This window comes from Leptidea sinapis, chromosome 22 (genome assembly GCF_905404315.1).
Source record: "Leptidea sinapis chromosome 22, ilLepSina1.1, whole genome shotgun sequence".
Lineage (NCBI taxonomy): Eukaryota > Metazoa > Arthropoda > Insecta > Lepidoptera > Pieridae > Leptidea > Leptidea sinapis.
The window spans coordinates 4133332-4150307 of record NC_066286.1 but is presented as its reverse complement, the minus strand read 5'-3'; the positions used below and the strand labels follow the sequence as shown (position 1 = coordinate 4150307).

Sequence of the window (16976 nt, the reverse complement as noted above, 5' to 3'; positions counted from 1 at the left end):
CTGATTCGCCCAGCAATTTCACTAGCCATGGCGCCCTTCAGACCGAAACACAATAATTCTTACACATCACTGCTTCACGGGTGAAATAGGCGCCGGCGTGGTATCCGAAATCTGTACAAAGGAGCCTCCCACTCGTGTTTGCACGTGTTTAATTCGCGTGTAATCACAATAACATGCAACATTGCCAAAGTAGGTTATTTAAGGTTCTAAAGCGAGGTAGGGTTAGCAAAAAGAAGTTCCAAGTAACCAAAAAGGAACAAAACTCGATATTAACAATAAGTCTATTAGTCGCGCGTCAATGGGAGCTTGTTTTTCCGATGCTATGGCGCAACGGTTCCGAAAGGTCGAATCCATTTATATTCGCGTTGAGATTATACATATTATTGCACGAGTAATTTCAGCATATAAAAGCCATGTACATAATAAGCAATGGAATATGGAGATATACGGTAAATGGAGCCCTGCGAAAGGTCTATTAATAAAAAAGGAAATGCATACAACCATTTCGATGCGTCGAAGAAATGTTAATGGAATACCTATAGCAGCTCCAATTGTTACAAGTACAAATCTTACGCACGAAGAAATGATGAGTTTGAGGTAAGTTTTCTCTTATATACATAAATCAGTACATGTGTAAAGCTCTTGTGACTTTCAGCGTGAAATAGCCCTTTTCCAGTATTCCTCCCTGCGTCGTATTCCTCAGTACTGAGGGTTGTGACCACCCTTCTGTATCACTTTCTCTCGTATGAACGCTCTCCTTCTATTCCTGTCTCTGGCCTGGCATAACCCTTTTCCAATATATTCCCCATCTAATTGAGCACATGCTTAGGTCGTCCTTACCTAATACTTCCTTCCCATTAGAATTATGAATGTTTTTAGATATTTTTATTAATTGATAGTTCAACTTTATAAAAGAAACACAAAGTTTTTTAAAAAGCAGGCACTCAACACTCCGTCTATGATGTTTTCCTCTACTTTCACTTGATGGCGCTCTTTCGACGCCATACAAATCGTAGTTAACTTTTACGCGATCGAATAGGTAAAAAATATCACACATATCACATGACGCGGGCACAAAAAAAAGGCTGTCATTTTACGTACTTGCGGTTGCTACGTATGACTGGTATCACGAAATGATCAATAAAAATAACAAACTCGCCTTGAGCCTTCGCAAAGCGGTTACCTTGGTGGAAATTTGACATTTTTATCATACTTTTGACTCTGTGGCTTTCCAAATATTAAATTTTATGACATTTTTTTATTTTTTTATGAAAATAAGAGACGAGATGAACAGGACGTTCAGCTGATGGTAAGTGATACGCCCTGCCCATTACAAAGCACTGCCGCTCAGGATTCTTGAAAAACACAATTTCTGAATGGCAATACATTTGCGCTCATCACCTTGAGACATAAGATGTTAAGTCTCAATTGCCCAGTAATTTCACTAGCTACGATGCACTTCAGACTGAAACACAATTATAATGCTTACACATTACTGCTTCGCGACAGAAATAGGCGCCGTTGTGGAACCCATAATCTAGCCGGCAGCCTATGCATGCCTCCTACTGGTAAAGTAATAAAGATCAATTTAAATATATTCGACTCTGCATGCATAGATAGCATCCAAAACAAGTACGTAGTTAATGATAAGCTTAATACAAGACTGGCTATTGATTCTAATCAATGAGAATCATTATTCGTTCGTAATTTTTGCCTAATATAATTTGGCTGAAATCATATCAGGTTTATCTCAATAAAAAAAGGAGTCTTTTGAGGATCATTTCTGTCCATGGTCGATTCCTTCATAGGCCCTTCATTCCTTTTACCAGTGGTATATATAGTGGTTGTATAAATTATCATCTTCTGAACGTCTTAATCGTCTCGTCCCTTATTTTCATTAAAAGAAAGCACGGTCATGGTATGGTATGGCATGGTGGACAGACTTCTTTAACATGTTAACTATTATTTCAGAATGCCATACGTAGACAGTGTATCCAAAACAAACTATCGGGAGCTTGGTGCAGTATTTGAGTTTATGAACGCGACCAGAGTTTCACTGTTTACAGACACATGGGGTTATTATAAGAACGGTTCGTACAATGGCATGGTTGGACATTTAATTAATGGAGAAGCTGAACTTGCTGGTGAATATTTAATTGCACAAATATATTAAGAAGTCAACGATGTATACAAATTTTAATAGTATTAAGGATTTTTTAATTTATATAATAAAATTTTTATTTAATTTATATATAATATAAATTTTGCGCCCATTCTTCTCAGGTCTGAGGCATTCGTTTTGGAATGGGTGGTAGTTTTTGACTTTCAATAAGTGATGTCACAAAACAACTGCTGGAGAAATAAGTTTGATATAGATCTATTAGTTAGTGGCTAGTTCATATTTGACATGTTAATGTAAACAATTTGTTATGTTTTTAAAGTAATAACCCTCACTTCCCTCACCTCAATTCATTACACAAATAAAACTGTAAACAAAATTTTATGAACGATGCGGGTGATAAAGCTACAACGTGAGAGTTTTTTTTTATGGAATAGGAGGACAAACGAGCGTACGGGTCACCTGGTGTTAAGTGATCACCGCCGCCCACACTCTCTTGCAACACCAGAGGAATCACAAGAGCGTTGCTTGCCTTTAAGGAAGGTGTACGCGCTTTTCTTGAAGGTACCCATGTCGTATCGTCCCGGACAAGGAAGCTCCTTCCACAGCTTCGTAGTACGAGGAAGAAAACTCCTTGAAAACCGCACTGTGGAGGACCGCCACACATCCAGATGGTGGGGATGATATTGTGGCGTGTCGTGCGAAGGTGAAATTCGGCGGCAGGAATCAGGTTGAATAGCTCTTCGGAACACTCCCCTTGATAAATGCGGTAGAAGACACACAATTAAGCGACGTCTCTACGCAACGCCAAGTGATCCAGCCGTTCACAGAGCGCTTGGTCCCCGACAATTCGAGCTGCTATGCGTTGCACGCGGTCAAATGGATCGAGCTGATACTGGGGTGCGCCAGACCAGAGATGACAGCAATACTCCATGTGAGGCCGGACCTGCGCTTTGTAGAGCGCTAGAATGTGCGCCGGCTTGAAGTATTGCCGTGCTCTATTTATGACGCCCAGTTTCTTCGAAGCCAATTTGGCTTTGCCCTCCAGATGGCCACGGAATTGGCAATCGCTCGAGATTTCGAGACCCAGTATTCCGATACTAGGCGAGGCTTTAAGAGAAGTGTTCTCGAAGAGCGGTGATACGGCAAATGGGTTTTTTTTGGTGGTAAACGCGCAAACTTGAGTCTTCTGGGGGTTAAATTGGACGAGGTTCAACTTACCCCATTCCGCGACCTTCTCGAGAGAGGACTCGATAGAAGACACAAGTTTCTCCCGGCACTGGTCGACGTTTTCCCGAGAGAGACCTGCATGGCCCGTGTATACGGCATCACCAGTGCTGTCGTCTGCATAGCAATGCATGTTGGCGGTGTCTAACATATCATTGAACTGTCTCCTTTTTTTGGGATTGAATGGACAAGGGCTGACTTCCATGAATCAGAGACTACGCCTTTTGAATAAGAGTGCCGGAATAAACGCGTTAGCACCGGCGTCAACTCAGGGGCACAAGTTCTAAGCACGATTGGAGAAATGCCAACGAAAACAGAGCTCGCCTAACAGTTTTCTCTCGGAACTGTACTTCAGGCATGGAGCTCTGACACCGCGGGATGGTCGGCGGTGTTTTTCCGTTGTCGTCAAGAGTCGAGTTGAACAAAGCATACAAGATTTTATCAATGATACGTCACTCGAACGGATGGCTTAGTTGGAAACCGCGCTCGCACTGAACGCGAGAGGTCGCGGGTTCAAGTCCCGCATCGTTCATAAAATTTTGTTTTCAGTTTTATCCTCGTTAATCTTTTACTTATAATTTCCAGGTTCCATTATATTTATGACTAAGTCAAGACTAGATGTCCTTGAGTTTTTAACTAGTCCATCACCCCCGTCTTCAAAGTTTGTCTTTCGGCAGCCATCTTTATCGTACCAGAACAATCTCTTTATATTGCCCTTCAAGCCAATGGTCTGGATTTGTATTGCCGCTCTTACTATATTGCTGTCAATATTGCTATTTGTCAATTCGTATTGGGAAAGTGTAAAGTTGGACTTGGAAAATAGTGTAAGTATTAAAAAAAACAAATATTTAAATCTTACTATTATCAAGTTTTTTTTATTGGAGGTCAACTCTCACATTCTCTCGACCAAAGGAATCACAGGAGCGTTGCCCGCCCTTAAGGAAGGATTACGCACTTTTTTTTTGAAGGTACCCATGTCGTATGGTCCCGATAACACCTACAAGGAAGCTCATTACACAGCTTGGTTGTACGTGAAAGAAAGTTTCTTGATAACCGTACTGTGGAGGAACGCCTCACATCCAGATGATGCGGATGATATCCTAATTTGTGGCGTGTTGTGCGAAGATGAAATAGCTCTTTGGAACACTCCTCGTGATAAATGTGGTAAAAGACGTCTATACGCAACGTCAAGTGATCTAGCCATTCAAAGAGCACTGGGTCCCAGAGAATTCAACTACCTCTGCGTTGTACGCTGTCAATTGGTTCGAGTTAATACTGGGGTGCACCAGACACCCCAGCATCAGCTCGTTCTAGTTCTAGTTCCTAAGTTCTAAGTTTTTGAAATCTTGCAGTTGATTATAATTATTAAACGTCCTTCTTTAAAATCACAAAAATAAAAATGTGACACAAAGGAAAAACATCTGATTTCGAGTATCCGGGGGCACGGTAGGACTGAAATTTTTGTGTCCAAAATAGGAGCAAAACCTTCTTAAGGATGAGCCTAACAATTATTACTAAGCTTGACAAATGTTCGCAAACTAGCTTTGTCTCGTCCCTCGTGTCTGTGGATCGTGGTCTGTATTATCTGGAGCTGATGATATGCGTCCACCAGATTCTATCCAGCGCGTATCTTGCAACCGCGTTGTGGTCTATTCCTTATATTTTGGCCACACAATGCGCAGAGTTGTCTGCATATGGTGGAGAAGCGAGTTTTTATTAGGAGCTGGTTCAGGATAGATGCATTGGTGCATTTCGCCGTCCAAGGTATTCTTAATATGCACCTTCAACACCACATCTCGAATCCATCAATCCTTTGCCTTTCCCGGCTCAAGATTGTCCACGTTTCTACTCCATATTGGAAGATAGGGAAAACCAGTGCTCATATCAGTCTAGTCTTAGGTTTGATACCAATTCACCTTTTCTTCTAGATGTTGTTTAGTTGAATCATAGTCATCACGATTCTCCTTTTTATCTCAGGGACACAGCTGCTGTTATTGTTGATTTGGGACTTGGGAGCCCAAGTATATGTAGTGGTCAACGTTTTTAATGCCCGGAATGTCACTGATGTCATTTGCTAACTTTCCGGCTCGATCAACTATCATCAATTTAGCTTTTGTTCTGTTCAATGCTAGACCGATATTGTCCGATATAATGCCCCTTTCAGTCTCAAGGCGTGGGAACATCTCAGTCATATCTTCCATGGATGTTACCACAAAAATGGTGTCGTCAGCATACCGGCAAGCTTAATTTTTTAAGAGAATTGTTTCATATTATTATTCATCGTAATAAAAAGTGACACAACACAACAATCCTATTCTACTTTTCGGCTTCTTACACTTGATCTTTGATCAAATATGGACTAAATCGACGCTTAACTAGGCCAGAGAAATAGGGGCACAAAAATGGAGTTACAATATACTAGCGTAAAGAGAAAAATTCTTCTCTTTCTCAGAAGAACATCTCTCACGGAGATATATCAAGATTGAAACAGTAATCAAAACTAATATTACTGTCGATTTTGATTGACAAGTCGTCAACAGTCAGCCACACTTGCAGTTAGCTCTTTACTATATTAAAACTTTTTGTAAAATATTTTCTTTTGGTCTCTTTTTTATGAAAAAGGAGGACAAACAAGCGTACGGGTCACCTGATGTTAAGTGATGACCGCCGCCCACATTTTCTTGCAACATCAGTGGAATCACAGGAGAGGTGCCGGCCTTTAAGGGAACGCGCTTTTTTTTAAGGCACCCATGTCGCGTTTTATCGAAGCTCATTCCACAGCTTTGTAGAACGTGGAAGAAAGCTCCTTGAAAACCGCACTGTGGAGGACCGCCACACATCCAGATGGTGAGGATAATTTCCTAACTTGTGGCGTGTCTTGCGAAGGTGGAATTCGACGGCAGGAATCAGGTGAAATAGCTATTCGGACAACTGCCCTTTTTAGAATTTGCAATAACATTTTTACGTTTTTTTATTATAGTGGCAATAGTAATAAATAATCCGTCAAAATTTCAACTGTCTAACTAGACAGCTGTTAACGAGATACAGCCGGCTCACAGACAGGCAGACCGACATCTTAATCTTAATAATAAAGCCCCGTTGGTCCGGATAAGGAACACTAAACACTAGAATCCTATTTGTGAAATATATCGCAATTCCTGAGAAAGTGTACTTAATATTATTCACGAATCACAAAATTGCAATTAACTTTGATTTACAGCTGGATCAAACTGTACTGCGGCCAGACATGAGCGAAATCATAATTATGGTTTTAAGTGCCATTTCTCAACAAGGAACCACTACAGAGATGAAGGGTTAGATAAACGAGAAGTATTATAATTACCTTTTCCTCATCATCATAGTTTACTAAAGACAATATAACTATTCATTTAACTTTTAACTATGCTCTAATTTAAGGAAAATGTTAATAGAAGTATGGTGGAGTATTGTTTATAGAGAAAATAAACCTCATTCTTAATAATTATCTTGCCTTTTAAACTATTTTATAGCGTTCAAAATTAATTGCACCTGGAATATTGTTTTACATAATTTCTATGTATAGTCTCTTCCTGCTAGACAGCCGATGAAAACAGACCAGGTTTATTGCTTTCGTGTGTGTGACCGACAACGTCTTACACTCGCGATTTGTATGTTACATTGTCACATTTCTCAAAATAGAGGTTAACTGTATAACTCAATTTTATTCGACGTTTTCACAGCTGTCAAAGTCTATCTAGAGTATGATCTAAGGTAATTTAGTACAAATATGAATTATTATTGAAGCCCTTCTTTCAGTGAGAGAAGGAAAAGATTAAGTTTATTTGGAATATACTTGATATACTTCTCGACTTATTCCTTCTTCTTTTATCTAACATTTCGAACTCTCTCTCGTATTCTAAATATTTAAGTTTTATGGTACGAGGTTGACAGCTCTTGCCAAGCGCAAGTTCGCCGAACTCTGGTTATCATCATCATTATTATCAGCCGGAAGACGTCCACTGCTGGACAATGGCCTCCCCCAAAGATTTCCACGACGATCGGCCCTGCGCTGCCCTCCTCCAACGAATTCCGGCGATAATGACCAGATCGTCGGTCCATCTTGTGGGGGGCCTACCAACACTGCGTCATCCGGTTTACCAGTGGGAGGCTCCCTTGCACCAGTGGGAGGCTCCTTTGCACCAGTGGGAAGCTCCTTTGCACAGGATGCCGGCTAGATTATGGGTACCATAACGGCGCCTATTTCTGGCGTGAAGCAGTAATGTGTAAGCATTACTGTGTTTCGGTCTGAGGGGGGCCAAAGCTAGTGAAATTACTAGGCAAATGAGACTTAACATCTCCTGTCTCAAGGTGACGAGCGCAGTTGTTGTGCCTCTCAGAATTTTTGGGGTTTTTCAAGAATCCTGTGCGGCACTGCATTGTAATAGGCAGGGCGCATCAATTACCATCAGCTGAAAGTCCTGCTCGTCTCGTCCATTATTTTCATAAAAAAAATCCGGTACGTGGTCGCCATTCGAGGACTTTACTGCCCCAACGGCCATCTGGGTATAAACACTTAAAAATGTTTTTATTTATAGGGTCTCTGGGAAGAACCGTAATGTTCATTCTGTTCTTCGCTTTTGTGTTAATATACACCTCGTATTCTGCGAACATTGTGGCTCTATTGCAATCCAAATCAAACCAGATAAAAACATTGTCGGACTTGTTAAACTCTAAACTTGAAGTGGGCGTGGAGGATACTTCATATAATCGATATTTCTTGTCAGTAAGTATAAACTGTCGACTCCAGATTTCCAAACGCTGACTGTATTAAATGTAATTTTATTATTATATCGAGCCATAGGTACACCTAAACCCATTAAATAACTCAAACATTACTTCGTCTACCTATTCTGTCAATCATATGTCATTCTTCATCTACAAATCAAATACAACCTTCTTTCATTCACTCTATTCTACTTCAACTATTTGCACACGACACCTGAACAACACAAAGACAGACGACGATATACATCTGTAAGAAGATATCAATCTTTCTTTTGTTCACCGCGAATACATTTAGGAATAGAACTAACAACGTTTGTCTAACTGATACATGTATATTTAATATATAAAATTCTTATGTCGCGGTGTTTATACTTAAACTCCTTCGAAACGGCTTGAGGGATTCTCATGAAATTTTGAGTGCATATTGGGTAGGTCTGAGAATCGGATAATATCTATTTTTCATCCCCCTAAATGTTAAGGGTGGTCCACGCTTATTTTTTTTTTTTAAATTTGTTGATTTTCACCCGTCTACGATCAACAGTTACTTTTGTATCGCGATTTCAATATCGGCAATACAACGTTTTCTGGGTCAGCTTACAAAACAATTTTTAATTATTTATCTCTTAACAGCATAGCGTACCTACAATAAACATCTAGACCCACAAACACGCACAAAAATTTTTGTGCGGCCATTTATATTTAGCAAACAACGGGAACATTATTTTATGATATTTTTTTTTTAAATGTTTAATTGCCATTAGATAATTTTATAACGTGTCCGTTATAGTAAAAGTAATCTTCATATAATTAAGAAAAAAATCGTAGAAATAATATTAGGCATTAGGAAGCAACGTTTGTAATCATATCTAATAATTAATAAATAAAATGAAACAATTTAGTGAATCAACATATACCAGAAGTATAAACAATGCATTAAGTTCAAATTAAACTGCCGTCGATATCAAATTTCAGATAGAAACAGAACCTGTGAGAAAAGCAATGTATGAGACAAAAGTGGCACCACCTGGAAAAAAGCCGAACTTCTTCAGTTTAGAAGAGGGAGTAAAGAAAATGCAATCGGTAATATTTAACTAATATTTTATCTCAAATGTGATTGCAATGATGACACAGAAAGTATGTATGATTTAGCTTGCATCATATTGTCGCCATTGTTGTGTTACTACAAGAGAATTATTCTAAAAAAATATTTCACATAATGTTATAATGTTCACTGTTTACTACGCTATGTGTACTTTGATGCACGCACAATGTACTCTTTACTCCATTGAATGTTTAATGGTTTATTTAGTTTTTTTTAACTCACTAAAACTGATCCTGAAACGGTAAATGATGATTTTAAAGCGTAGCAAGAAGTTTCTTGCCTATACATTTCATAGCTCAACTTCTCCGAAGTAAATGGTAAATTAAGAGGTAAAATTATGTATAATTTATAACATTCGTGTGTGTCAATGTTAACTTAACTGAATAAATTATATTAGAAAGGAGAATTTAAGCACTACGTTCAGGTATTTCTTTTAAACTTATATCGTTTATACGTCTAGATAGTCTATGACAGCTGTGAAAACGTCAAAGAAATTGACTTTAGAACTAACCTATATTTTGAGCAATTCACGCACACTAACACAAAGTGTCATATACAAATCGCGAGTGTAAGACTTAGCTTGTCACGCACACTAAACTTATATTCCTGGCCTGTTTTTATCGTTTGTCAAACAGCAAAAGACTCTGTCTAGACGTATAAATTACGTAAGGATTTAAGGTCTTTCTCACGTTAACTTTTCCTAACAATTTGTTATTTTTAAGTGACATCCCTCACTTCTCGGATAAAATATATGAATATAGCGCTCGTACTAACTGAGCCAATTGTCCAGTTGAAACAAATTAATTTGTATATTTAAATGTTATAATTCGTTTATTCACCTTATCTTCTTTACCCTTTCTTCCTTCCTCTTTCCCTAACTTCTCTCACTCGCGTCCACCCTTTTAAGCCCTTTTTACACGCTTTTTATTAGCTTCACCTGTATATTTGTATGTTTGTAACCGACTTCTTTGGGCGCGATTTTGACCCACTTTAAACGGCTAGATTTCGTTCAAACTTCGTAGATTTATCGAGAACCGATTACATTACACTAATTTGATAAAATTATTTAATTTTTAAATTTGCAAAATATGATTTTTGTTAATTTATATCATTTTTAAATAAATACGCGCCATCTTGTAATTTATTGTAAACTACAAAAGAAACGTGCGATATGACAAGACAGTTTCACAAAATTAAAGTATCTAATTCGTTTAGAAGCGAATAGATGGCGGTGAATTTATATTTCCATTATAAATTATGAATGCTTGATTTAACTGAGCTAATTATTATAAGAGCTAGTTCGGGGATCTCGTGCTAGCTGAATTAAGTGATCTTTCAATATAACATATAACTAAAATATTTTTATTCGCAAATATTAAAATCCCTTCATTCAATCTAAAAAAACTAACTAGAAAATTAAAAATACCAGTATATTCAGTACCACGTTTACGTTTTGATCATGGAATGTACAAGTAGCACGATTTTTGCAAACAAATTATTTTAATCTATCATCATTGAAACCACCTTCAAATATTTTTTTTTTCAGAAACCTTTTGCCTTTAACATGAACCTAGGTATTGGCTATAGAATGGTTGAGGCATATTTTCGCGAGGACGAAAAATGTGGACTACAGGAAATTCAATTTCTGCTGCAAGCCGTCGCATGGCAAACCTGCCGAAAGAACTCTGCATATAAAGAAATTTTCAAGATTGGGTAGTGCGATATAGCGATAACATGATAGATATATTTATTTTGTGTAAGAAATAATACTCATAATTATTTTCTAGGCTTTACAGAAACCAAGAGTTTGGCTTCAATGATCATGCAAATCGACTGATTTATAGAAAGAAACCTACGTGTGCTTTCACTGGAAGCAGCTTTGACTCCGTTAACATGATCGACTTTTATCCAGTACTTCTACTCCTTGCCTACGGAATATTTTTAGCCATTATTATATTGTTTCTTGAACTGTTATATAAACGTAACCGTAATAAGAATTAATATTTGATTCTAGGACAACGAACTATTTTGTAGATAATCTACTGGAACAAAATGGTGGCAGACAAAACGTTTCGTCACAGACAGATACTGTTCCGTTCATGCAGATACCGTTCCGTTTAGGCAGATACAGTTTCGTTTTGGCATATGAATTTCCGTCACATAAATATACTGTTCCATCGTAAGCAGACACAGTTTTGTTAATGACAGATAAATATTCGTCACAGGCAGATACCATTTCGTCACAGTGAGATACCATTCCGTCATATAACTCGTGGTATTTTCGGAGTGACAGCAAATATCAAAGCTAAACCAATAAGTGCACACGTCGCTTAAGATTATGATACTTACTATGTTGATCCATTCTTGTGAGCAGAGTTAGGTATTGTTGTGTAATTTAGGTCATAAATCATGTTTTGCCTAAAAAGTTCTCATCGGACCTGCCATTACGTTGAAATCCAGAGACACAGAATTCGTCAACCTCGAGACGTGTGGAAAGGATCTCTCAATTATGGATTTTAAACTTTTTGTCTACACGGGGATTTTGAAGCTAAGAGCGGCTTCTTTTGTAACATAACAATAATAAAGATTCAATTTTTGAAATATAAGCAAACTACGTATACTATACTTAGTTAAATACTTAGATAAAAAGATAATAGTAAAAACTTTCTTACTAGTAAGTATTAAGAAAATCTATTTCTTTATGAGAAGTTATTTTTAATGATATGCACACGTTACATACTTAACACTATGTAACATTCGGAATCATTATCAAGGTTAATAAAGAATATAAAACATAATATTGTTATTTATTAGTTTAATTTGTTTGATTTCTCTCATCCATATTACGTTACGTTTACGAAAATAGCTATGCCATGGGCCGTGAATATAATTGATTATGTATGTGTACTTCAGCAAAAAGTATAAATTGTTCTTTTTTTAACAAGAATTAAATACGTTGCAGATTGCTGAACAATTTAGCAATCTGTCAACGCCTGCATTAAGGATGCAACGAATGTAGTGTTTCCAAATTATCTTCATTACATTACTAGCTGACCCGACTGACGCTGTTATGTCAATAGAAGAAAAATGATGTACTCTAACGGCCTTTCCCCATATCCTATCCACAGATAGAGATAAATTATTACCTTCTACTGTCAGTAATTAGCTGTCAATAATCTAACGGCCGTTCCCAATATTCAAACTTTCTCTTACTTGAGATAAAAATCGTAAGAGATAGACTGAATATTAGGAACGGCCGTAAAGCAATCTAAGTGTTTAATCGAAATTATTGAGTTAAAAGTGAAACATCGTGAAAACAACGTGTTTCTGAATAATTTATAATATTAACTAGCTGACCCAGTAAACGTTGTATTTCCGATATTAAAATCGCGATACAAAAGTAACTGTTGATCGTAGTTGGGTGAAAGTTTTTAATGCTGACTCATAATCAAAATTAAAAAAATAAAAATAAAAACATTAAAAAAAATTTAAAAAAATTAAAAAAATAATTTGTGTGGTTGGTCCACACGAATTTTTTTTTAACGTTTAGGGGGATGAAAAATAGATGTCCGATTCTCAGACCTACCCAATATGCACTCAAAATTTCATGAGAATCGGTCAAGCCGTTTCGGAAGAGTTCAAAGTTTAACACCATGACACGAGAATTTTATATATTAGATTATGTAGTAATAAAATTATAAGGATTAATATCGTATTTGTGTAAACAGCTTTAACATTATATTTATTTTTAATTCATTTATTTATTTTATGTTTAATTAATAAATAATTATTTATTTTTAGTTTTAGTTTAATTCAGAAAAATCTACATATATATTAGTAAATGTATTAGAAACAATATTTATTATTAACTATTAATATCATAATATTATTAGTCAAATATATTTATAAACCTAGAACTAACTGTATCCAGTGTTGAAACCATCCACAGATGCATCAGCAAACATTCCAGAAGCACTACAATGCCACGGTAGCTCCAATATCCTCCTAAACGCATTCTTATATGTGACACGTAACACTCTTTAAGCCCCGCGTGAATACGACACCCACAAGCCGCTCCATTAAAATGACTGGCAGGATGCTTTGAATAATAGCACTTTAAAATTATTTGTGCTTCATGCAAACCTTTTTTTTAGGAATATAAGGGACGAGACGAGCAGGACGTTCAGTTGATGGTAATTGATACGCCCTGCCCATTATAATGCAGTTCCGCTCAGGATTCTTCAAAAAGACAATTCTGAGTGGCAATACAATTGTACTCGTCACCTTGAGACATAAGATGTTAAGTCTCATTTTCCCAGTAATTTCACTAGCTACGGCGCCCTTCAGACCGAAACACAACAATGCTCACACATTACTGCTTCACGGCAGAAATAGGCGCCGTTGTGGTACCCATAATCTAGCCGGCATCCTGTGCAAAGGAGCCTCCCTCTGGTAACATATTGCTCCTCACTGACAGCGCTCTATACTCCCACTCTATGTCATGCACATATAATTAGTAATTGAAATGAAATTGTGACCTAAATATTTGAACTTATCAAAAATTTTATTTATGCATATAACTTATCAAAAGCTTTTTATTTGCGAGAAATAAGAAAGAATAATTTCGTCACTTCTGTTGAGGTTCTAAATATCATAACTTCACTCTTTGATGAAGCCGTGAGCCGCTGCATATGTCTCGCAAATGGAAATAAGCTTCCTAAGTCCTCCGATTGAGGGACTGAGCAGCACCATATCATCTGCGATACTTATAGTATTACAACAGATTTCATCTATTTGGCATCCAACGTGTGTGCTACTCAGTTCCTCAATGAAATGATTCACAAAAAGATTTAAGAGTAACGGAGACGCTAAGCCTCCCTGTCTAACACCACATTCTAACTGATATTCGTCTGACAGTGCATCCATCCATCTCAGCTGATTTTTTTATTTGTATACCAATACTTGTGAAGTATTGGTATTGAAGTATTGCAGTGAACTGTTCTGGCACTCCTGCTCTTCTCGTCTTGTCCCATAGTAGTTACTGGATATGATACCAGGTCAAATACCCAGGACAAGTCAAGAACACTGAGGTTTTCCTATTGGTATAGTACCCAACAGCTTGCTTTAGCGTTAATATAGCACTTTGCAAACCAAATTGCGCATCATGGATTTAAATATAATTTGCTTATTGAGCATGCTGTCAAGTATCTTAGCCGCGGTTGTGGCAAGGGATATGGGACGGTTGTTGCTCATGTCAGAAGAATCACCTGTTAAAACAAGTACAAGAATAAATTCTTCACAACATGGATGACTATAGCTCGCATCTATGCTTACGGTAAATGTGAGTGACCTATACACAAGGTGCAAAACAGAGAGAGAACACGCGGAAGATAAACACCAGCATATTTAAAGTTATAGATGCAGAGACTGTCATACCCACGAGATTTTCCACGTTGCATTTTTGAAATATTATCCGAAATGCACTTGGCACATTACCGCTTTATGCATTCTAACTTTTTTTAAGGTTTTAAAGTGATATTGGTACGAGATAGACATATGCCAACTCGGAGTTTTCTATGATACACAATTCCACCATACAATATTATTTTGTTATATCTCAAAGACGTTTTCGCTTAAAGCTCCCAGACGGCTTATTTTTTTCCAACATCTCCAACAAATTTCGTTAATGAATGCTAATATGTTTACAAAATCTTAACAAATAATATACTACAATCTTCCTACACACGTTCCTAATATTCTGTCTATCTCTTACTTGAGATTGAGTAACTATCGTTGACTTTTCTGTCACAATAAACTTATCGACGGTAACTCACCTTATACGTGCACGCTGTCTGTCAGTGGGACGACGTATAGCTTACCAGCGATATAAAGTTTGTATGGAAATTTCAATTCACGCGTCCCAATATAAGGCGATAAGAATGACCTATCGGGTATATTGCGACAGCTTCAGATTAATGACAACTAATTACTGACAGTAGTAGGTAGTAATTTATCTCTATCTGTAGATAGTATATTGGGAACTGCCGTAAGCCACCTACATCCGCTTATGCTAAGCAACCGCTTACATGGTAACTATCGCTATTGTAACTGTTGCCATGGCAGAATAACGTCTGTCGGGTTACTAGTAATAGATAAAAGTTCTAGAGATCTTGCCAAAAAAAAAAGTACCAACCGATTGCTCCCAAATCAATCGCTAGGCTAATGTGAAGCTGTCTAAAAATATAATCAAAATTCGTCCAGCCATTTAGGTGTCCATATATATTTACACACGTTGAGCAATAAATTCCTCGAATGGCGACCACATACCGGAAGACGCAGTGTTGGTAGGCCCCCCACAAGATGGACCGACGATCTGGTCAGACCGCCGGAGTACGTTGGATGAAGGCAGCGCAGGACCGATCATCGTGGAGATCTTTGGGGGAGGCCTTTGTCCAGCAGTGGACGTCTTCCAGCTGATAATATATTTACAATGCTTGATATTATAATTACATTAAGTATAAAGTATCAATACGAGGAAGTGTACCAAGAATACAGTCATAGAGATATTAATAAAAAAAAAGTCATTTGCTAGTTTTTTTTTCTTAATTAGGTGAATAGCATGCCTTGCACAAAAACAATGGTGGTCAGATCTGATACCATAAAGTACCGGAATATATACCTACTCTTTAAATTACTCATCAGTTCACGTGGCATGCTCTAAGATATCGTTAAAGGAAGCGGTGGCTGGCCATTGATATATGATCGTGAACCGGCGCTACTTGTACGGATGATCCTGTCATCACGAATCCTGCTTTTGTTTTCAAAGCTATATTTTCATCATTTAATTCGTCAAATGCTTAAATTGTTCAATACTTTACTATCGTTGAACATTTAATTTTTACATTGTGTGTAATTGATGTATCAATAGTACAATAGTTCTTAATAAGTCTTGAGGTCATTTTCTATGATTTACTTACATATTAGATACCTATATTTAATATAAATAATAAGGGAAACGAGATAGCAGTGTTTTGAAGCTGCAACGTACAATCCTTACTTCGCGGCTCACAAACAACAGAAATTTTTATGTTTTATTCAAATAATACTAAACGATTTTCACCATTTAATTTCCACGAACATTTCTATCGCCGTTCTAAAGTATAGTTACAGTAATTAATTACAACTATCACTGCAGTGGTTCGTCTGAATCAATGTCTGAAAATGCAGGAAATAAGCGAATCGAAGAGAAAACTATTTTAGGTAAATTCAAATTCAAATTAAAATATTTTTATTCAAAATAGCCCATTCAAAAGAGACTGCCTCAGTCCTGAGAAGAATGGGTGCAAAAATCTCAGCGGGCTTTTTTTTAATATAAAAATATGAATTACAATGTGATATCGTACAATAAACATTTATAATTAAAGAGCCTGAGGGTGTTCGCTTTATTCCCAGTCCGTTGTGTCATTAAGAATGTCGTTTATCGCTATAGTAACCTGTCCCACACAAACGTTCTTTAACAATTCTTTTAAATTTCGTAATACATTTGTATTGCACATTCTCTGGGATCTCATTGTAGAAGCATATACATCGCCCAAGAAAAGACTTACTAACTCGACCCAACCGCAAAATAGCTTAACCGTAAATAGTTAAACCGTAAATAGCTTATTCGGTGTTGAAAAAGGCCGAATGCAAAAGTCGATTAACTAAACAACGATGAATTATAAATACAAAGAAACGTAAATTATCGGTGTGATTCGATCACAG

The 16976-nt window shown here is 37.1% G+C and overlaps 1 protein-coding gene across 1 annotated transcript; it reads left to right on the top strand.

Moving 5' to 3' along the window:
• Window positions 1-503: 503 nt before the first annotated feature.
• On the top strand, window positions 504-11213 carry LOC126970770 (ionotropic receptor 75a-like). Its single transcript, XM_050816842.1, has 6 exons — window positions 504-597; window positions 1972-2144; window positions 7921-8112; window positions 9087-9190; window positions 10759-10925; window positions 11000-11213. The coding sequence occupies exons 1-6, from the start codon at window positions 509-511 to the stop codon at window positions 11211-11213; spliced, it is 939 nt and encodes a 312-aa protein (XP_050672799.1). The 5' UTR covers window positions 504-508.
• The last annotated feature ends 5763 nt before the right edge of the window (window positions 11214-16976 follow it).

What these genes read in the sequence shown, in the direction of transcription:
- LOC126970770 (XM_050816842.1), top strand. Translation starts at nt 509, where the DNA reads ATGCGTCGAAGAAATGTTAATGGAATACCTATAGCAGCTCCAATTGTT. An exon ending in GAAGAAATGATGAGTTTGAG is followed by an intron (nt 598 to 1,971) that starts GTAAGTTTTCTC and finishes CTATTATTTCAG; the next exon opens with AATGCCATACGTAGACAGTG. An exon ending in TCGATATTTCTTGTCAGTAA is followed by an intron (nt 8,113 to 9,086) that starts GTATAAACTGTC and finishes AATTTCAGATAG; the next exon opens with AAACAGAACCTGTGAGAAAA.